Source organism: Odocoileus virginianus, unplaced genomic scaffold (assembly GCF_023699985.2).
Source record: "Odocoileus virginianus isolate 20LAN1187 ecotype Illinois unplaced genomic scaffold, Ovbor_1.2 Unplaced_Contig_23, whole genome shotgun sequence".
Taxonomy (NCBI): domain Eukaryota; kingdom Metazoa; phylum Chordata; class Mammalia; order Artiodactyla; family Cervidae; genus Odocoileus; species Odocoileus virginianus.
In genome coordinates, this window is record NW_027224340.1 from 897,965 (window position 1) to 918,579 (window position 20,615).

At 64.0% G+C, this 20,615-nt stretch overlaps 1 protein-coding gene and 1 long non-coding RNA gene across 13 annotated transcripts; one reads left to right on the forward strand and one right to left on the reverse strand.

Moving 5' to 3' along the window:
* The first annotated feature begins 468 nt into the window (after window positions 1-468).
* SCRIB (scribble planar cell polarity protein) lies at window positions 469-20,503 on the forward strand. 12 transcript variants are annotated; one of them, XM_070464304.1, is made up of 38 exons: window positions 469-970; window positions 2,130-2,247; window positions 2,355-2,433; window positions 2,523-2,612; window positions 2,715-2,771; window positions 2,858-2,921; window positions 3,013-3,087; window positions 3,159-3,303; window positions 3,705-3,823; window positions 3,990-4,189; window positions 4,284-4,450; window positions 4,530-4,660; window positions 4,761-4,874; window positions 5,698-5,865; window positions 6,365-6,745; window positions 7,371-7,433; window positions 7,843-7,932; window positions 8,359-8,436; window positions 9,101-9,424; window positions 9,508-9,588; window positions 9,666-9,896; window positions 10,196-10,306; window positions 10,386-10,679; window positions 10,774-10,959; window positions 16,306-16,416; window positions 16,491-16,538; window positions 16,668-16,742; window positions 17,546-17,611; window positions 18,142-18,225; window positions 18,343-18,450; window positions 18,543-18,702; window positions 18,777-18,915; window positions 19,016-19,201; window positions 19,297-19,439; window positions 19,517-19,554; window positions 19,675-19,749; window positions 19,977-20,028; window positions 20,120-20,503. In XM_070464304.1, exons 1-38 carry the CDS (start codon window positions 812-814, stop codon window positions 20,263-20,265), a joined length of 4,956 nt encoding a protein of 1,651 aa, XP_070320405.1. In that variant the 5' UTR covers window positions 469-811; the 3' UTR covers window positions 20,266-20,503. The 12 variants fall into 12 exon arrangements, with proteins under 12 accessions (XP_070320405.1, XP_070320408.1, XP_070320410.1 ...); XM_070464302.1 differs by having other exon boundaries at window positions 470-970; window positions 4,752-4,874; XM_070464303.1 differs by having other exon boundaries at window positions 470-970; window positions 4,752-4,874; window positions 6,374-6,745.
* Window positions 14,398-16,310, reverse strand: LOC139034091 (uncharacterized). Its single transcript, XR_011486548.1, has 2 exons — window positions 15,903-16,310; window positions 14,398-15,044 (listed from the first exon to the last, which is right to left on the reverse strand). It is a non-coding gene; the product is annotated as an uncharacterized lncRNA (long non-coding RNA).
* Window positions 20,504-20,615: the final 112 nt, after the last annotated feature.

Consider the following 20,615-nt stretch of genomic DNA (forward strand, 5'->3'; position numbering starts at 1 on the left):
ACGGGGTGAACCGTGGGGGTACCCTTCCTGCTGTGCGGGGCTCTATCGTCACGTGCTCAGGTAGTGCTGCAAGAAGGCTGGCTCAGAGTCTCCGAGGTCCTGGGACACGTGCAGTCCACCAGGCAAATACGAACACAGCTTCGGCCTGGCGCCCTACCCTCGGGGAGCCACGTTCCGGTGGGAGGGGCGGCGGGCGGGATCTCGGGGTCGTGAGACGGGGACTGGGTGGGGGTTGGGGGGTGCAGGGCGGTGCTGGAGGGAAGGCAGGAAATCGAGCCGCTGGTTAGGGCGCTGGCGGTGGGGAGCGCAGGCTTTGAGTGGACTTCAGCTCCCACCATTCCTTGCGCCAGGGGCAAGTCGAGCTTCCCGACAGGCTGTGCGCGGGGCCGCTACGGGTCCTCGGAGGCACCGGCACCGCAGGGCCTTGTGGGGGTTGCAGTTCGGGGCGGCGAGGGCGGGCCTCGGCTTCCCGGCGGGCTGCGCGGCGACCGGCGGTTGTCGGCGGGGCAGTCCGGCGGGCAGCGGTGGTGGTTCCGACTGCGGCACAGGCGGCGGGCGAGCGGACGGACCGGTCAAGTGGGCCAGGCGGGATGCCGGGCCGCTGCCGCGTCCTGAGAGTCTGAGCGCCGGCCGGGCCGCGCCCCCTACCCAGGCCGCCGCGGTCCGAGCGTTCCGAGCGCGGGCCCGGCCCAGCGCGCCGCCGCCGCCGCCGCCGCCGCCCCGGGCCGCCCCTACCTCTCTCCCGGCCCGGCGCTCATGCGGGCCGAGCCCCGCCCCCCGCCCGCCGCCGGATCCCGCGCCCGCCCGCACCATGCTCAAGTGCATCCCGCTCTGGCGCTGCAACCGGCACGTGGAGTCGGTAGACAAGCGGCACTGCTCGCTGCAGGCCGTGCCCGAGGAGATCTACCGGTACAGCCGCAGCTTGGAGGAGCTGCTCCTCGACGCCAACCAGCTGCGCGAGCTGCCCAAGGTAAGTGGCCGCCGGCCCAGCCCTTGTTCCAGGTCGTCAGAGTCAGTCTGGATGAGACCGTCCGCTCCTCCGAACCCTCAGCCGGCGCTGGCCTGTGCGGGACACCGCAGTGTCCAGCCGGCCCTGCTAGTTCTTACTGGCCAGAGCCCCACCCTGGCCAGCCCCACCCTCCTCACCCAAAGCCGGCGCTGGCACCAGGTGGCATCGGTCATCAGGTGCCTGCCTGGGGGTGGGGATGGTCACAGCCTAGAGGAGGAACTACAGATGGAAAGCCTCGGGGGAAGGTGGATGGGCTTGAGGTAGATCGGGGTGGAAGGTTAACCGGCCTGGCTAATGGATGCGAACTTGCTGGACTGCTCTGGAGGGGGAGCCCAGCCTCTGTCCTGACTGCTCTCTTCCTGCAGGGTGCTGGGGTGGGGGGTCAGAGGGGGCCTTCTTACGGTGCCTGTCCCTGACAAGTCTGTGTTCCGTCTACTTCTTACTGCCTTGTTTCTTCCCGTCAGCTTGCTTTCCTTCTAAGGCCACTTGGGAGAGAAGGTTAAAGGAAGCAGGTCACAAAAGGATTTCCTTTTTGGAGATGGGGTGCTAAGTGGCCCAGTGCCTGGGGGCTGCATGCCACAGAGGGTGTGGCTTCATTCCAGAACTTGGACCAAGGCTCCTCACACAGATCTGTGGCCCCTGCTGTTTTCGCTATATTTTTTTTGGTATTTTCCAAATTCTTGTCGGCGTCTCAGGCTAGGCTGGTTGCTGGGGCGCAGTAGCAGAAACTACCGCAGGCTTTGGCGGGCCCAGCGGTGGGGTGGGTGGCAGAGGTGATTCGGGTGGTAGGCAGAGCTCTGAGGGAAAACGAAGGGCAGGAACAGGGACGCGTCGGGCAGAGAGGAAGTGACTTCTCCGTGACGACTAAGACCCGAGCGCTTGAGGGGGGTCAGCTGGCTGTGTGTGTGTGTGGGGTGTCTTTGAGGTAACACACAGGGACCAGGTATCAAAAGTCAAGGAGTCAGAAGCTCAAGAAGCTGTGTGTATGTGTTTTTGTCTCGTTGCTTTTCTTACTGCAGACCAGGGTGACGGGACAGGACCCAGGGTTCCTGTGTGGCCTGGAGCAGGGAGGGGCCCTCGCTACAGGGCCTGTCACCCTGACCCTACCCCCTACCCACAGCCCTTCTTTAGGCTACTGAACCTGCGCAAGCTGGGCCTGAGTGACAACGAGATCCAGCGGTTGCCTCCGGAGGTGGCCAACTTCATGCAGCTGGTGGAGTTGGATGTGTCCCGGAACGGTATGGAGCTGGGGCAGGCATGGGGTGGCATCTGAGGGTGGCAGGAAGGGCTTTGAGCTCCTGGAGGCTGTGGGCATCTCTCCGTGGTGACCCCTTTCTCCTCACAGACATCCCTGAGATTCCTGAGAGCATCAAGTTCTGCAAAGCTCTGGAGATTGCTGACTTCAGTGGGAATCCCTTGTCCAGGTGGGTGGTGGCCACAGCAGGGCTGGGCATGGGATGTGGGGGTTCTGCAGCCCCAGCCTGGGCATCTGAGGACCCTCTTCTCTCCTTAGGCTCCCCGAAGGCTTCACTCAGCTACGCAGTCTGGCTCACCTGGCGCTAAATGACGTGTCCCTGCAGGCGCTGCCTGGGGACGTGGGCAAGTGAGTGCCTTCCTGCGGGGCGGGGGGCTCAGCCGAGCCCTGTTCCTGCACTGCTCCCCCACCATCCTGCCTTCTCTCATACTCTGTCCTGGTCTTCTTCAGCCTTGCCAACCTGGTGACCCTGGAGCTCCGGGAGAATCTGCTCAAGTCCCTGCCTGCGTGAGTGGGCTTGCCCCTGTCAGCAGCTGGCCCCAGGGACCATGGGCCATGTGGCCACAACAGACCTTGTTCTGTTTCCTCTGCAGGTCCCTGTCTTTCCTGGTCAAGCTGGAACAGCTGGATTTGGGAGGCAACGATCTGGAAGTGCTGGTGTGGAGAGGGTGGGGCTGTCGTGGGTGAGGCGGGGCCAGGCTGGGCGAGTGAGCCTTGGACACCACCCTGTCCCCACTTCTTCTTGCAGCCTGACACCCTGGGGGCCCTGCCCAACCTGAGGGAGCTGTGGCTGGACCGGAACCAGCTATCTGCCCTGCCCCCGGTGAGTGAGGGTGTGGCTGCCACCCCGCCTTGGGCCTGTCCCTCCCCCTGACCCTCTGCACCCACCCCCAGGAGCTCGGGAATCTCCGGCGCCTGGTGTGCCTGGACGTGTCTGAGAACCGGCTGGAGGAGCTGCCTGCAGAGCTCGGGGGGCTGGTGCTGCTCACTGACCTGCTGCTCTCCCAGAATCTGCTGCAGCGGCTTCCCGACGGCATTGGTCAGTGCTGGGAGGGGCGTGGCTAGTGTGAACCTGGGCCAAGCGGGGTCCTGGGGCAAGGATCCCTGGCTCTGCTGGGTTCTGGGACCTGTCCCTGAGGAGGGGATGCATTGAGCCACAGTGGCACAACTTGTGCTCGCACCTGGGGAGCTAAGGCAGTACACAGTGGCGAGTGCGGGTGGTGAGCTCGTGAGGGCACGATGAGGACCTGGGAGCCGCTAGGCGTGCTCAGGTTGGTAGTAGGGTGGGGCAGTAAGCGCGCATCTGGAGGGAGGCTGAGGTCTCAGCAGTCTCACAGTGCAGGAGGCAGGAGTCCTTGCCCCAGCGCAAGCTGCTTCAGTCTCGTGAGTGTCCATGCTCCCAGCCCTACTGAGCCTGTTGCTGCATCTTCCCAACGCCAGGTCAGCTGAAGCAGTTGTCCATCTTGAAGGTGGACCAGAATCGCCTGTGCGAGGTGACAGAAGCCATCGGGGACTGTGAGAACCTGTCGGAGCTGATCCTCACAGAGAACCTGCTGACGGTGGGGCCGGTTTCAGAGTTAGTGTGGGAGGCAGGGAGGATGGGGGAACACCTGGAGGCGTGCAGAGTGGTGGGAGCCAAACATCTGCTTCGTCTGGGCCAGAGCAAGGGCAGAGACTGCACCTTCGGGCTCCTGCTGGTCTCTGATCCTCACTCCTACCGGCCAGGCCCTGCCCCACTCCTTGGGGAAACTGACCAAGCTGACCAACCTCAACGTGGACCGGAACCACCTAGAGGTACTGCCACCTGAGATTGGGGGCTGCGTGGCACTCAGCGTCCTCTCTTTGAGGGACAACCGCCTGGCCGTCCTGCCACCAGAGCTTGCCCACACAGCTGAGCTACACGTGCTGGATGTGGCGGGCAACCGGTGAGTGCTGCCCCCATCCAGCGGCACGGGGCCTGGCTCTCCCAGAGCTGACCTTGCCCCCACCCCCAGGCTGAGAGTTTGCCCCCACCCCCAGGCTGCAGAGTCTGCCATTCGCACTCACGCACCTCAACCTGAAGGCCTTGTGGCTAGCAGAGAACCAGGCACAGCCCATGCTTCGGTTCCAGACCGAGGATGACGCCCAGACAGGCGAGAAGGTGCTCACCTGCTACCTGCTGCCTCAGCAGCCGCTGCCCAGCCTTGGTAGGTCGCTGGGGGTGGGGCCTGGGGCGGGGCGGGGCCTGGGGCAGGGCGGGGTTCCCCCTGACAGACGCTTCCACAGAGGACCCTGGGCTGCGGAGCAGCCCTTCGGAAAGCTGGGGTGACGCCCCGCTCAGCCGTGTCAGCGTCATCCAGTTCCTGGAGGCCCCCGTGGGTGACGACGACCCGGAGGAAGCCGCTGCTGAGAAACGGGTATGGCGGGGTGGGGTCCCCGGAGGCTCCCGCCTCCCTGCCCCCGCCTGACCCCTGCCCCACCTGCCCCTCACCCCTGTGCCCACTGCAGGGTCTGCAGCGTCGGGCTACGCCACACCCCAGCGAGCTCAAGGTGATGAAGAGGGGTGTGGAGCGCCGGAGCGAAGTCACCTCCTGCAGGCCTGACCCTGTGCCACCCTCACCCTCCGAGGAGGTGCTTGTGGGGACCCGCAGGCCACGGGAGGGATAGCTGCCCACCTTACAGGACTTCCCGCGGGAGACCTGGGCTGGGTGCAGGGCTCCCGGCCGGCATGGGCATGGGGAACCCACCGGGAGAGGAGCCAGGCTGTGGTGCTGGTTGGGAAGCTCAGGGCCAAGTGCATGTGCCTTCCGCAGAGCAGGCCACCTCCACCCAGGGCCGCTGGGCAGACACGAGCCATTTGGCATGGACGTGGGGCAGCTGCCTGTGAGGAGCCAGGAGCGGCTGGAGAAATGGGCCTGTGGGCTGGCACGTCTCAAGGGTACCCACGCAGTCAGCTTCCGAGAGGGGGGCTGCTCAGAGTCAGGCAGGCCCAGCTCCGCTCGCTCAGGGCCCCTGGGTATAGCAGGGTGGCTGGTGCCTGGGGACACGTGGCGGGACCTGTGTCTGCAATGCACAGCCACCCACGGGAAGCTGCCCTCGCTGGTCCGGAGGCGTGCTCATGCTGGTCTGGGCGCCTGCCCATCCTCGAACTTGCGTTCGCTCGGGGGACTCATCAGCCTCTGCCCTTGTGAATTTTTTTGGAATGAGCCTTGAGGGTTCAAACCACAGAAGAGTGGTTTTGTGTATCTGCAGCTGTTGGAGCTGGAAGTGCGGCTTCCCTAGGGGTGGGACAGCAGGCACCCCAGAGGATGAGCACAGACTCCCTGCAGGATGGGGGCAGCTAGGAGGGGAAACTCCTGAGGCTCTGTGGTCAGGCAGCAGGGAGCCCTGGGGTGCCTCCTGCAGTGTGGGATCCTCCAGGGGCAGCCCAACCCATTGCCTTCCCCTGCCACAGGAGAAGAGGCTGAGCATTGAGTCTGGCCTGAGTGCAGACTCGCACTTGTCTGCCGGCACAGCCTCCCAGGGTGAGCCTGAGGGCCCGCTGGCTGAGGAGGAGGGGCTGAGCCAGCAGGAACCCATGCCAGCCACCCAGGAGGAGGTCATGGAGGAGACCTACGAGGAGGTGAGACTGGCCTTGGGGGCCGCTTACTCAGGGGCGGGCCTGCCAGCTCCCACCCCTCCTCCTTTCCAAGCAGGTGTGCAGGCAGGACCAGATAGTTCTTTCAGGTGGGCCCCCAGTTGCACTCTTAGCTGTGTGGGGCCCAGCAGGAGTCAGGCTGCCCCAGGCCGGGGCGAGGGCTTGGGGAGGAGGGTCTGTACCTCAAGGCCGGCTCCAGCCTGTGCCCTGCCCTCCCATGCCCGTCACTACAGCACGTTCCCCTCTGGAACGTTCCCAGACACCAGGACCTTCCTCGCGGTCCTGCTGGGGCCCTGCCATGGGGCTGCTGAGAACATGGTGGGCAGAGCCTCCAAGCCCCCAAGCCTGCTCTTCCCGCTGACTGCTCTGTGCCCCTTGCTGGCTCGTCACTTGTCCCTGTTCTTTGAGCAGCGGACCCTCTCAGCGCCTGTCTGCTACCTTAGCCCTGCGCTCGGGGGTGGGCCAGCCTAGTCCTCACGCTCAGCTCTCACAGCCCACCGTGCGCTTCGCGGAGGACACGCTGCTCCTGCCCAGGGAGGATGGCGAGAGTGAGGAGGGCCAGCCAGAGGCGCCCTGGCCCCTGCCAGGGGGCAGACAGAGGCTCATCCGCAAAGACACGCCCCACTACAAGAAGCACTTCAAGATCTCCAAGCTGCCCCAGCCTGAGGCCGTGGTGGCCCTCCTGCAGGGGACACCGCCAGACAGTGAGGGCCCGGTGGGGGATGGGGGCTGGCACAACGGCCCCCACATGTCCTGGGCTCCGAGAGCAGAGGAAGAGGAGGAAGGCGAGGCTGAGGAGGAAGAGGAGGGGGCGGCGGCAGTGGCGGCGGAGGAGAAGGCGGCCGCCTCTGCACCCTCTGTCAAGGTGGGTCTGGCCCCACACACCAGCCCGAACCCGGCTGGCCTGGCCCCCTGGTCCACACCGGTGTGGGTCCCAGGCGACTCAAGGCAACTGGCACGGGAGGTGCCTGTCCCCAGCTTCTCACTCTCTTCTGTGGGCTGGGTGCTGACTCAGTTGCGAGCTCCATGCTGGCCCTGTAGCCCCATCCCAAGCCCCTGGCAGTACCCCTCTCTACCTGGGCTCCTCTGGAGGGCTGGCTCTCATGGGTCCCTGTCTTCTCCATGGGATGCCGCGCCCCGCAGCAGCCCCACGTCTGACATGTCTGTGGTTCTGCGCTGAGCACAGACAGCCTAGTGCTGTGGCGGCTGAGAGGGCCCGGGCGGTCAGAGCTGGCACAGCCAGGCCTAGGCCCACCTGGCACTAGCCCAGCCTGCCCATTTGGCAGGTCGGCAGCAGCAGCCAGGCCTCCAGACCGGAGGGGACCCCCTGCCTGGGGGCAGCACTAGACCCAGGCAGGAAGGGCGTTCAGTCTGTGGGAGCTTGGTGTGGTCTTCTCTCTCTCTCTCTTGCTCGTGGCGGGGCCGGGCAACAAGGTGGCGGGGCCGGGCGGCAGCTGACCTGCATGTCCTTGCTGGTCCTGTCCTAACAGGGGGTGTCGTTTGACCAGGCCAATAACCTGCTGATAGAGCCCGCTCGCATTGAGGAGGAAGAGGTCTGTACCCGCTTGCCACTGCACTCTTGCCCCGGGCTTTGCGGGCCTTGCTCTCGGGCTGCGGGCTCTCCGTCTCTTTCCCACTGCTGCTCAGGCCTCCTCCCCAAACTCAGAGCCAGGGCCTGGGGCTCCTGCTAGACCCACAGGGCACCGGCCTCCAGGCAGGGGTGGCCAATCTTGGAGGAGGTGCAGGGTGCGCCCCCTCTCCTGCATCACTCTGGCTCTGCAAGGCCCCTGTCAGCCACAGGTCAGCGCTCCCTCTGGCTGCGCTCCCTGGAGCCCGGCAACCCCACCTCCTCAGCTCCTCTGTGGCCCTAGCTGGCCCTGGGAGAGGTGGCTGGTGGCCAGAGGGGACCAGGCCCCGGCCCCTCAGCCCTCCCTGGACACGGCACATCTGTTCTGTTTGCAGCTGACGCTCACCATTGTGCGGCAGACGGGGGGCCTGGGCATCAGCATTGCGGGTGGAAAGGGCTCCACGCCCTATAAGGGGGATGACGAGGTGAGGAGCTGCCCCCACCCTGTGCTGCCCGCGGGGTCCCTGCTCTTCCAGCACATGAGGCCCTGGAGGCCGGGGTTGCGGGGGGGCAGGGTCATAGAGGACGATCAGGGCCACCGGTCTGCCCGCCGTCTCCTTCAGCCTCACCCCCCTTTCACCGGCGCCTCTTGCACTGTGTGCGGCTTGAACTTCCTGGAACTAACCTGCACCCTCACTCCCTGATGCCCAGGACCTCACAGCAGCCCACACCCAGGCTGTCTGACCACTGCAGGCCCACTTCTGCCTTTCCTGCACCCTGGGGTGTCTTTGCAGCCCTGACTGGGGGGGCTTCTGGGCCTCGCACAGCTGCTGGGGGCCCCTCTCCGGAAGGGCAGGATGGAGGCCCCTCCAGGCATCCACTAACATTCTTGGACTGTCTCTGTCCTGCAGGGCATTTTCATTTCCCGGGTGTCTGAGGAGGGCCCTGCGGCTCGGGCTGGGGTCCGAGTAGGTGACAAGCTCCTTGAGGTGAGCCCCCCAGCCACTGTGTAAAGTGCACACCCTTGGGACCTCTCAGTCCCACTTTTGGTGCTGGGCTGCCTCCCTTCCAGGAAGGGGGCACCCAGCTCCTCCTGAGAGCCCCAAGCTTGGGACCCCTATGAGGCATGGAGCTCATAAGCTAGAGCTCTGGGTAGACCGGAGGTCAGCCCAAGGCAGAAACTTGCGTCTGGGCAGGAGGCCTGTGGGATGGGGCTCTGGCCATGTCAGGGAGCGTTGGACGTTGGAGGCCATGTGCCTGTGGTCTTAGGTGTAAGGGGGGTCAGAGGGCCGTGTGCCCTTCCCTGGGGGACCAGGGCAGGAGGAAGTGACCCTGCACTCACTCAACAGAGGGGCTGCTGTGTCCCAGCAGCTCAGAGAGCCTGGGGCAGGGTCAGACATGCAGAACACCCAGCATCCTCCCCAGACTGCTCAGATAAGGAGCAGGTGTGTGGGGTGGGGGTGCCAGGACTGTGCGCTGTGGACTAGTAGGGGCGTCACCTGCTTCCTCGACAGTGGGCCTCCTAGGCCTGCATTGCCCAGATAAGTAGCTGGTACCCACAGGGAGGAGGGTAGCAGGCCCTGGCACGCTGTGGCTTGTGCCCGCTTGGCTGGCCCACCTGTGGAGGGTGCGCTGACGAGTACCATGTGGCAGGTGAACGGCGTGGCCCTGCAGGACGCGGAGCACCAGCAGGCCGTGGAGGCGCTGCGTGGGGCGGGTGCCACTGTCCACATGCGGCTGTGGCGGGAGCGCATGGTGGAGCCTGAGAACGCGGTCACCATCACGGCCCTGCGGCCCGAGGACGACTACAGCCCGCGGGAGCGGCGAGGGGGCAGCCTGCGCCTTCCCCTGCTCCCGCCCGAGCCCCCCAGGCCCCCCCGCCAGCGCCACGTGGCCTGCCTCGTGCGCAGCGAGAAGGGGCTGGGCTTCAGCATCGCAGGCGGGAAAGGCTCCACGCCCTACCGGGCCGGCGACGGGGTGAGGCTGGGCCAGGGGGCAGAGCGGGGCAGGGGGCAAGCCTGGCCAGCCTGCAGATACCCACTAGCCATCTCCCGCTGCAGGGCATCTTCATCTCCCGCATCGCTGAGGGGGGCGCCGCCCACCGGGCAGGCACCCTGCAGGTCGGCGACCGCGTCCTTTCTGTGAGTGTGGCGGTGGGCCTGCCCAGCACCCATGCACCCCTCTCCCTGGGGCCTTCTGACTGGCTGCACTCTTGCAGATCAACGGGGTGGACATGACCGAGGCCAGGCACGACCATGCCGTCTCCCTGCTGACCGCCGCCTCGCCCACCATCGCCCTGTTACTGGAGCGGGAGGCTGGGGGGCCCCTCGCCCCGAGCCCTCCGCCCCACTCCTCCCCACCCCCCACTGCTGCCCCAGGGGAGCCTGGGCCTCTGAGGCTGTCCCCTGGTTTGCTGGCCGCTGCCCTGGAGGGGCCGTACCCAGTGGAGGTGAGACCACAGCCCTGACCCTGCCCACCAGCCAGCCCCCTTCTCCACAGCCGCACAGCTCTAGGTGTGGGGTGTTGGCCCCACTGGTGGGAGAACAAGGGCCTATGCCCTGTCCTCTCAGGCTCCAGGACACAGGGCATCATTCTGTAGGGGCTTCCTCCCCCTGCAGTCTTCTCTGCACCCTCACAGGGCCTCCCTGTGGTGGAGCTCCCTGATCTCACACGCCCGCTGGTCTTGGGAAGGCTCCCTCTAATGTTCAGCTTGTTCCAGCCACGCTTCCTGTTCCTCCATGTTCCCAGGAGATCTGTCTGCCCAGAGCGGGGGGCCCCTTGGGGCTCAGCATCGTTGGGGGCTCCGACCACTCCAGCCACCCATTCGGTGTCCAGGAGCCTGGCGTGTTCATTTCTAAGGTAGAGCAGGCCCTGCGGGTGTCTCAGGGTGCAGGGTGGCCCAGCCCCCTGCCCACTGCACACGGCCCTCCCCTCACAGGTGCTCCCGCGGGGCCTGGCTGCACGCAGCGGCCTGCGGGTCGGGGACCGCATCCTGGCAGTGAATGGGCAGGATGTGCGGGAGGCCACGCACCAGGAAGCGGTCAGCGCCCTGCTCCGGCCCTGCCTGGAGCTGGTACTGCTCGTGCGGAGGGACCCGCCGCCCCCGGGCATGCGGGAACTCTGCATCCAGAAGGCCCCCGGGGAGAGGCTGGGCATCAGCATCCGTGGGGGCGCCAAGGGCCACGCCGGAAACCCCTGCGACCCCACTGATGAGGGTATTTTCATCTCCAAGGTGAGCTCCTGCTCACCTGCCCGCCCTGTGGGCTTCTTGGGCGGGGAGGGGCCCAGCTCCGGGGCTGGTCCTGAGCACAGTGGTCTCCCCACAGGTGAGCCCCACGGGAGCAGCTGGGCGAGACGGCCGTCTGCGGGTGGGGCTGCGGCTGCTGGAGGTGAACCAGCAGAGCCTACTGGGCCTGACACACGGCGAGGCCGTGCAACTGCTGCGCAGCGTGGGCGACACCCTGACTGTGCTGGTCTGCGATGGCTTCGACACCAGCACTGCCGCCCCCGAGGTCAGTGTTCCCTGGCTGGCACTCAGCCACAGGGGCTGCGTCCCGCCCCAGTGTGGCCGGGAGGCTCCTGGTCCGCCGGGGCCGGGATGCGCTTGGCCGTTGCGAGTCAGACCTGGGGGAGCCGTGCGCTGCGGGTGCCAGGCCCTCGTCTCGGCCTTGCTCGCGGCCCTGATGGGACAGAGCGTGTGTACAGAAGACCTGGTTGCGTTTTCAAAGAAAAGGTTGAACCAGGCGAGCAGCGTTTGGCCCTGGGGCCGCCAGGCCAGGGCAGGACGGCCCAGAGCAGGACACAGCCCACCTACAGACCCCCGGGGCCTGCCACGCTGGCCTGGCCCCGGCCTGCTTTCTATTTCTAACAAGCCCCTTAGGGAGCTCAGGGCCCGGACCCATGTCCCCACGCAGTCGCCTGGGCGGGCCTGTGGGGACCCACCAGTTCTCCGTCGCAGCCTCTGGAGGAAGTGTCGGCTGCCAGGCCCGGGACTGGGCTGCAGAGGCCTGGTGTCCAGCCCGACCTGTGTCCTGCACCAGCCGGGCCGTGCCCTCTCAGGCGGCCCTGCTGTCTTGTGCTGCCGCTGCCCCCAGGCTCCCGGCGTCCGCCGAGGGGGGCCGCTTCTCCTGCAGCACCCTCCCCGCCTCCGGGGGCTCGTTCCCTGCGGCAGCTGCCAGCTCCCTGAGGGCCTCCTTGCTGGGGATGGGGCTGCAGTGGGTCTCTGGGACAGCAGCCTACTGCCCCTGTCCCTGCACTGCCGAGGCGGGGCCCCCCTTCTTCTGTGTGTTGTCTCCTGAACTTTGAAGGATGGTGCGTTTGTCCTTGTTTCTCCTGCCTGAGCACTGGACTGGGACCCCACTCCCTGGGTTCTGGGGCCCCCTGTGTTGGCCTCTGTGCCCTCATCCCTGTGTGCCTGCAGGAACCCTAACCTGTCGTTTCTGGTGAGGAACCTGCTCAGGTTTTCCAAAGAAGGCTGTGTCTTCTGCTCTCTCATTTAAAGTTTGACCTTACATGTTTCGGTCAGTACATGTACTTATTTTTAAGGTTTCAGCACAAAGAGAGCAAATACACGCCAGGGCAAAGAGCAGAACAGGTGTCTCCCCCGCTTTACGGAGGCCTCCCTGGGCTCTTCTGACTGTCTGGCCACCTCTCCCTGGGTTGCTTTGTCTGTGCTGTGTTTCCAACCAGAGTGCTCAGAGCCCGTCTTGATGCTTTTGGGGGGGTTTCTGCAGGACAGCACCCTGGATGAAGGGGTGTTGGGCCCGAGGCCGCAGGCTTGCCCCACCCCCGCCCAGCCTCAGGTGGTACCCGCTTGTCTCCATGGACCTGGCGTCCTTTGACGTGTGACTCATGTATCTCACAGTTCGTCTTTTGCGTTGTAAGCTTCTGTTTTTTGTTGCGTAGGGCATGAGTGGGTTTTGTCTTTTGCTCCTTCACAATGGCCTCTCTGGGGTTATAGAAACGTTGAGACTGTGAGTGACATCTTCTAACCTTCTTCATAATGTCTGGATTGATTATGAAAACCCTCTCTGGGGCAAGATTGTCAAAGCTATTTTTTAGAAAACAGAGCACTACAACCCACTGCAATTGCTTCTTAAGCAAGTGGATCTTCCATCCCTTGTGGAATGCACTGAACCGTCCATCACTTTCCCACTGATCGGGATAGGTCTGACTTCCTTGTGGGTTGCATCCGCATCCCGTGGCCCCAGGAGCTGGCCATGTTCTTGAGCCGATGCTGCTGACATCGGTGTGGCCACTTTAGAGTGTGTTTCAGGAGACCTAACTGGTGAAATCACACACTCTTTTTTCTCCTTTTGACAACTTTTAGTTCGTTTTCATGTGTTTTCTTTTCCAAATGGACCTGCCAATTCTATAAGTTGGTTGGGACCTAGGGGTTAACTTTGAGCTCTGTAACTGTGAGTAATGTTTCTCCAGGCACATTCCTAGGTTGCTCTTGCTTTCTTGTTGATTCTCATCAGTGACTTTGTTGCATCTCCAGGAGGAAACCCTGAGGCCCAGGTGGTGGCTGCGGGTCCCCTTTTCCTGGGAGGTCAGGCTCCTCTGTCCCCCTGGGAACCTGGTGATGGTGGACAGTGACCTTGCCTTGTGCCGACTTAGAGGTGGTAGTTTATATAACATTCTTTTAAACTTGGAGGGCTGTTTCCATTTATAACCTGTAAGAATTTTCTCTGAAAGGAGTGCTGAGTTTTCTGGAGTCCTTTTATTGGTGGCTTTTACAGCCCTGTGCCAAGTACGAGGAGGTGCAGCCCATAGGTTTCCTCCAGCTAGCTTGCAGCTTGAAAGAAAAAGGGGTGACATGTATCTGTCAGGACACCAGTCATCTACCCAGCCCCATTTCTCTTAACCTCAGCCCACCTGCTTCCTCTGTGGTGACCCGTTCAACCTCTGTAGGAATGAGGGTTCACAGCCATCTCTCCAAACTTTGGGTTCTGCCAGCCCATCTTCACATCAGCTGTGCCCTGGCCTCCTCCCCAACCTCTGCACGGCAGGCGGCGGGCTGGCATCAGGACCTGCCTGTCTGTGCTCTGTGCCGGCCGCTGCCCCCAGGGCCCCGCCCCAGCGGGCGGGCCTGGTGGCCAGCTGGGGGCAGCGCTGCAGGGGCCGCTGTGCACTTCCAAGAGCTTGCTGACTGGTGCTCAACATGTTTGGTGCAAAGTCCAGAACATTCTGTCTCCTCCCCTCCACTTCTGTGGTCCTGTCACCGTCTTGATCTGATTTCTGCCATCTCTTCCTCCCCATCACACTCACCAAAGTTTTGTATATTTTAGCAGCCTTCTCAGAAAAACCACCTTTTGGATTTTGATCAAGACTGCCTTTCTTTTCTATGTTTCCTTGATTACTGACCGAAGGAAGACTGCCTCAGTTACTCCTTCCTCATCTAGTGCTTTCAGTCATTCTAATGACCTTTCTGTAAAGACGAAACTTTATCAGCTATTTTTTATCCTAAAATAAGATTTTTTATAGGAGATGTGTGGTAAACACTCTGATTCTTTCCTTTCATTCGTTGATTTTTAAATAACAAGTGGCTGCCCTGGAAACCCCCAGGGTGACTGCTTTTTGGTCTTTGCCGTCCTTGTGAGGCAGGGTGCCCACGTGGGCACCGTGGTGACAAGCCAGTGACATACCGGCTTGATGGTGCACCCAGGCATCCCTGTGTCTCCTGCCCCAGCCCTGGTGTGGGGTTCAGGCCATCACTGCTGGTCCTGGAGGCCGTGCTCCTTGGGCCTCCCCAGCACACAGGCTTCTAGGGGAAGAAATCTGTGAGGTGGTTACTTTCAACCCATGCTTAAGGACAGGAGGCTTTGATTCTTTTGACTTTATATTTGTGTCTCTTTTTCTCACCTTAAAAGTCATTTTATTAAATTAATATCATAATTATTGATTTCAAAAAGCCATATCAATGTTATTACTAGTAATAAGACCATTAATAGCATTTTAACATTTCTTTATGTCCTTAGGATTTATCCACTTAAGAGGTATAGTCAAAATACTATGTTACGTCACTTGGAAATAATTCTCCGTATTGTTCTACTGCCAGCTTGTCATATAGTTAGGCTTATCTTTGTTTAAGTTTTATTTTTGGCTGCGCTGGTCTTGTTGCTGTGCACTGACTTCTCACTGAGGTGGCTTCTCTTGTTGGGAAGCACAGACCCTAGACCCTGGATTCAGTAGTTGGTGGTTCATGGGCTTAGCTGCTCTGCGGCATGTGGGATCTTCCTGGCACAGGATCGAGCCTATGTCCCCTGCATTGATAGGTGAATTCTTAACCACTGGGCCACTAGGGAAGCCCAGAACTCATTTTCAGTTCTTAAAGATGACTTTAAAAGTGGAGTTTCCTGGGAGCTTCCCTGCGATCTGGGGGGTGGGATATGGTGTGCTCACTGCTGCGTCGCGAGGTCAGTCTCCAGTCCAGGAGCGAAGACCCTGCAGGTGAGCAGCGCGGCTGGGAGGACAGACCAGCTGCTCACGTTAAACCTTTGCCAGCTGTGAATACAGCCCCTCCAGGAGTCTGAATCCCCTCTCGGTGCCCCTCAGGCCAGCATCTGCATTAGTGTGGTTTCTCCTGCTGTTATTTCTGTTTTGAAAGATACAAGCAAGTAGATAAAGTATTGACAATTTTAGAGTTGAAGAAAAGTGTCAAGGACAGTAAGTAGTCAGGACCTCTCACTCAGAGGCCCTGCATGCCTCCCACCAACGGTCCAAGGCGACCTTTAGAGCCACAAGGCATGTGGGCATCTGGTTGTCTCCCAGCCTGACCTGGAGCTTCAGGTGAGCGCAGGCCATCATGGCACGGATGGCGCTCACTGGGCTCTGTCCAGTGCCTCCTCAGGACGAGCTGCAATGGCTGCATTTTGGCAGACTTATCACAGAGCTCACACTGTCGGAGGGCCTCCCACCAGACCCACGGGTGGTGCTGCCTGCATGGGGGTGTCTCTGGGTCGCCCCGCCAGCTGACACTTTCCCCCGGGAACTGACAGGCGCTGTGCGGGTGCTTGGGGAGGAGGCCCTCATCAGCCCCAGGGCAGTCTCGCGCCCTTCCCACCGCTCCTTCCACAGGCACTGGGCGGCGCCTTCCTTAGCGCAGATTTCCCCTTTTATCTCGTGATGAGAGTTGTCACTGCTGCTGTTGATATCTGGTGCTCCAGCCATCCAGACGGAGCTGACGAGAGGGCTTCTGGCTGGCCCGAGGCCCTGTTGGAGGGCTCTGGCCAGGGCCCAGGTGGGGCCCTGGCCCACCTCCCTCAGGCAGCCTCCTTTCTAGCACAGCAGGAAGTCTGGGGTCACCTCACTTTCCCACACCTTCTTTCTCCAAGGAGCACTGGTTCCCTTAGTGGACAGGGCTATTTAGGAGCTGGGATGTGGGCACCGGGAGTGCCTGGCTGCTAGGGTCTCAGGACTGCTCGGGGGCTGGGTTGTGCCTGTGAGCGGGCACCTTTCACGTCCTGATCGTCGCTTACGCTGGAGAAGTGCGTGTTCAGGTCTGCCATCATCATCACTCTGGTCAACACCACAGTCAAGTCTTCCTCCTTTAAAGGACCTTTTCCAATGTCAGGAATCTGTCGGCCTCCTTCCGCTGGACTTTGGCCGCAGCCCCTCTGCGCTGCAGGGCTCCTCACTGCCCCCACCACCTTGTCGGCTCTGTGCTCCCAGGGTGCGTGTCCACGGCCGCCCTCTCTCACCCAGTGCCCCGCATTGCCATGTCCTCTGGAGCGTGGTGTGCAGACGTGACCTGTGGGTGCCCTGGGCACAGATGCGATGGTAGCATGGAGTCCTGAGCGAGCAGAGCCCACCCCAGAGGTTGTCTCAAGTGTGGTCACTCCGCCCCTCCCCTGCAGGTGTCCCCAGGCGTCATCGCCAACCCCTTCGCTGCTGGCCTTGGCCGTCGGAACAGCCTGGAAAGCATCTCCTCCATCGACCGGGAGCTGAGCCCTGAGGGCCCCGCCAAGGTCAGAGCCGCCCGCAGCCCCTGGGCTGGGAGCCTAAGGCCATCGGCCCCGACCACTGTCTCCTCTGCTCACAGGAGAAGGAGCTGCCCGGACAGATCCCACTGTGGGGCCCGGAGGCCACGGTGAGTGCCCAGGCCCTCCCAACCCGCATGGCGGGCTCCTCCCCACAGCCCAGCATCCCCGGGCCTGGCTGCCCATCCCGCACTCTGGCAAGCACGGCCCTGGCAACCCTGTGTCCACTTTACCCCCAGGGTTGGAGCCCAGAGAGCCTGAAACCAGCCTGCCAAGTCCCAGCTGCCACCCCTGGCACCGGCAGCATGCAGAGGGTCAGTCCCTGGTCGTCACACCCCTGTCCCGGCCTCTGCCCACTTGTCTGTCAGTCCTACCCCCGTCTTACCTCCTTCCCTTCACCTGAGGCCTTGCAGGACAGAGCTCTGCCAGCATTCTGCCCCCCCGGGGAGAGGGCTGAGGGCCTCAAAGGGCCCTCGTGCGGGGCAGGGACTGGCCAGGGTGCCCGAGCTGGAGCGCCACCCCCAGCCTGGCATGTGTCTGTCTTCCTCCACCCCTGAGCCCAACCGTGATGCACCCGCTGCCACCTGCCCCCCGCCACCCCCCAGAGGCAGACTGGAGGCAGAGCAGAGGGCTGTGGGCCCAGGGGCCACCGGAGGAGCCGTCATAGGGGAGCAGGCTGGGAGGCGGGCCTGCACTGCGGTGGGGGCAGGGCCCTGGGCGCAGGCCTGTGGTTCTCAGCCCTTGCCTGGAGGGCGGGCTGCCCAGTACCAGCTGCTGCTGGGAGACCCCGCAGGGCTGGTAGGGAACTGTGCTGGCTGGGGGCTGAGTGAGCCTGCTCAGGGGTTTTGTGCTCAGCCCAACACAGGCAAGAGCAGGAAGCCCTCAGGAGGGGAGGGGGCCCAGTGTCCCCCGTCAGAAAGAGGCACAGCTGGAGGTGGCTCGCAGGGGGCGGGCCTCCCTGGCTGACGGGCCTCTGAGGCTCACGGGGAGGGTGGCCACCCCACCCAGGGGAAGCCCAGCCCATCAGTCTCAGATGTCTCGGGGCTGCTCAGGTCAGGGAGTTGAGGACTAGCCTTTGTGCTACTGAGGCAGTCACCCCCCCCCACCTCCTCCTAAGGGGCCCCCAGCCCTGCCTGGAAGTGGAGAGATGGCTGAGGTCCCCTGCTCCCCTGGCCACCAGCAGGTGAGTACACACGGCAGGGGGACTGCAGAGGGGTGCTGTGTGCAGAGTCCGCTCCTTCTGGGAGGGGTGCCAGGGCACACCCCTCCCCCAGCTGCCATCCCACAGAGGGATGGCCTGCAGACCCCTTCCTGGCCCAGCTGGCTGGTATCACGGGCTGGAGAGCTCCCTTTGGCCTCCTGGGCAGAGGGGGGCTGGGGGTCAGGCCGGCCTTCCCCAGTGCCTGGTTGTTTTGCCCCCATCTCTCTTCATGTCTGGGAGTCCCCGGAGGCCCCTCCACCCTGCCCCGAGCCCCCACCTGCCTGCAGAGAGGCTCCCTGGTTCCGCTGCTTGGGGAGGGCCAGGCCTGGGGGCAGGGCTGGGACAGATGCTGCGGTGCCAGCTTGGAGCCCACTGCCCAGCCTCTGCCCCTTCCTAACGGGCAGCAGATGGGTAAGTGTTGGCCTCACCTCCTGGGCACCCAGCTGCCCACCTTGGCGCTGTCTCTCTGCCCCACCCCGTCCCTCACACCCCCCACCTGAACCCCTTTGCAGATAAAGCCTGGGGTGATCCAGCCACTGGCTCAGGCCTGGCCAAGGGGCTCCCTGGCCCCCAGGGGCAGAGGTGGTCCCCAGCCTGTGAGTGCCCTGATCCACGGGGCAGGGATGGGGGCAGTCAGCAAGGACAGCTGGTGGTGGGGTGGGCGGTGCTGCAGGGACAGCTGTCCCTGCTCAGCTCACTGCGCCCGTCCCCAGCCCCCGTCCCCGCCCTCCCCTGCTGAGCTGCCGGCCAACGTGAAGCAAGCCTATAGGACATTCGCGGCTGTGCCCGGCCTACACCCACCTCTGGACACCCCTGCCCAGGTAGGTGGTGGGCAGCCCTCAGGTGCCCCGCTGCGTGCGACTGTGAAGGTGTGACACCCGAGGGGCCGGGTCTCAGGGAGCGCTTCCCCCAGCCCCCCATGCCTGGGCCCACGGCCTCGCCGGAGCAGCTGTCCTTCCGCGAGCGGCAGAAATACTTCGAGCTGGAGATGCGGGTGCCCCAGGCCGAGGGCCCCCCTAAGCGCGTGTCGCTGGTGGGCGCTGACGACCTGCGGAAGATGCAGGAGGAGGAGGGTGAGCAGGCGGCCATGGCGGGTGGCGGGGGGAGGGGGGACACCAGCTCGCGGCCTGACCCTCCGCTCCCCTAGCCCGCAAGCTACAGCAGAAGAGGGCACAGATGCTGCGCGAGGCAGCGGCTGACACGGTGCACCCAGAAGCTGATGCTCCCGAGGACGAGGAGCCTGAGGAGGAGCCACCCTGGGCCGGCCAGGGCCCCGCGGCTGAAGGGTGAGGCGGGGGAGGGCCGCCCCAGTCCTTGCCCTGAGCGCCCCTCCGCCCGTGCCCAGCGTCCCTCCACCCGGCCCTTCTGTCCTGTCGCCCGGCCCAGGCTCGGCCCCGCGTCTCCCCCACCGCAGGGAGGCGGGGCCCCAGTGCGGACGGCCAAGGCCGAGCGGCGCCATCAGGAGCGGCTTCGCGTGCAGAGCCCCGAGCTGCCGGCCCCAGAGCGGGCCCTGTCCCCAGCTGAGCGCCGCGCCCTGGAGGCGGAGAAGCGGGCGCTGTGGAGGGCGGCCAGGTGAGGCCCCGCCCCGCCCCACTCTCCGCTGCCTGCGCCCGCCCCCGCCCGCTGCCTGCCCCGCCCTTCGCTGCCCGCTGTCCGCCCGCCCACAGGATGAAGTCTCTGGAGCAGGACGCCCTCCGCGCACAGATGGTCCTCAGCAAGTCCCAGGAGGGCCGAAGCAAGCGGGGGCCCCTGGAGCGCCTGGCCGAGGCCCCCTCGCCCGCGCCCACCCCGTCACCCACCCCCTTGGAAGGTCTGTGCGTTGAGCGGGAGGCGAGGTCCCAGCCTGCGGTGCGGACCTCTCCCGACGCCCCCTTCTTGTCCCTCCAGACCTCGGCCCCCAGACCGGCACCTCCCCAGGACGATTGGTGAGGAACCAGCAGCTGCCGCCCTCCCCTGCCTTCCTCCCCTGGTGGGGCAGGGATCCAGGCTCCCACCCTCTCTTCTTCTTACGCTCTCTGCCTCTCTCCTCACGCTGTCCTTTCAAGGCCTTGTCTGGGAGGAAGTTTGACTACAGGGTGTTTGCCGCCCTCCCCTCTTCCAGACCTGTCTATGACATGCAGGTACCGGGTCCTCCGGCCCTTCTGCAGGACGCCCTGACGGGCTCCTGCCGCTTTCTGCTGAGCCTGTCTCCCAGCCTGTCCCCTGCTCTGTACCCTCCCTGTCCCCCAACCGCCCGTGCCCCCGCCCCCCCCCCCCCAGCCAGGGCTCCGCAGGGACCCACCCAGGCTCCTGGGGGGGCTTCAGGCAGGTCTGGGTAGGCCCTGACCAGCCCCTTTCCCCCTCGCAGTCCCCAGATTTCACTGAGGAGCTGAGGTCCTTGGAACCACCTCCAAGCCCCGGTGAGTTGGCAGGCCCGCGGCCCCCCAGCCCCCCGCCATGCTCCAGGGTGCCAGGCCCACCGGCTCACTCGCTCCCTGCCCCCGCCTGCAGGTCTGCCAGAGGAGGATGGAGAGGTGGCCATGGTGCTTCTGGGCAGGCCCTCTCCAGGCTCCGCGGGTCCCGAGGAGGTGGCCTTGTGCAGCAGCCGCCGGGCTGTGCGGCCAGGGCGCCGGGGCCTGGGCCCAGTACCCTCCTAGAGGGGTGGGGTGCCTCCCCCGACTTGGGGTGGGGGCCCTGCCAGCGCCAACACCACCCTCGCCCCGAGTCTTTTAACCCGGCCGGTAGCATTTTAAAGAGGTCCCCTGAGGAGTTCTGGCCATTGACTAACTGCCCCCTCCCCAGCCGGGACCTCCTGGCGAGACTGTAACTAGTGATGTTTGTACAACCAAAGACTCTATTTTGTGGTTTAAGGAGAATAAAATTGACTACGTTTTACGTCTTGTCCATCTTACTCTGTCCACCTGCTGGCACACGAATGTGCACCCCTCTGTCCCTCCCAATCTGGGGGCAGCGGGTGCGGGGACTCAAGCCTCCAGGTGGCTCACCC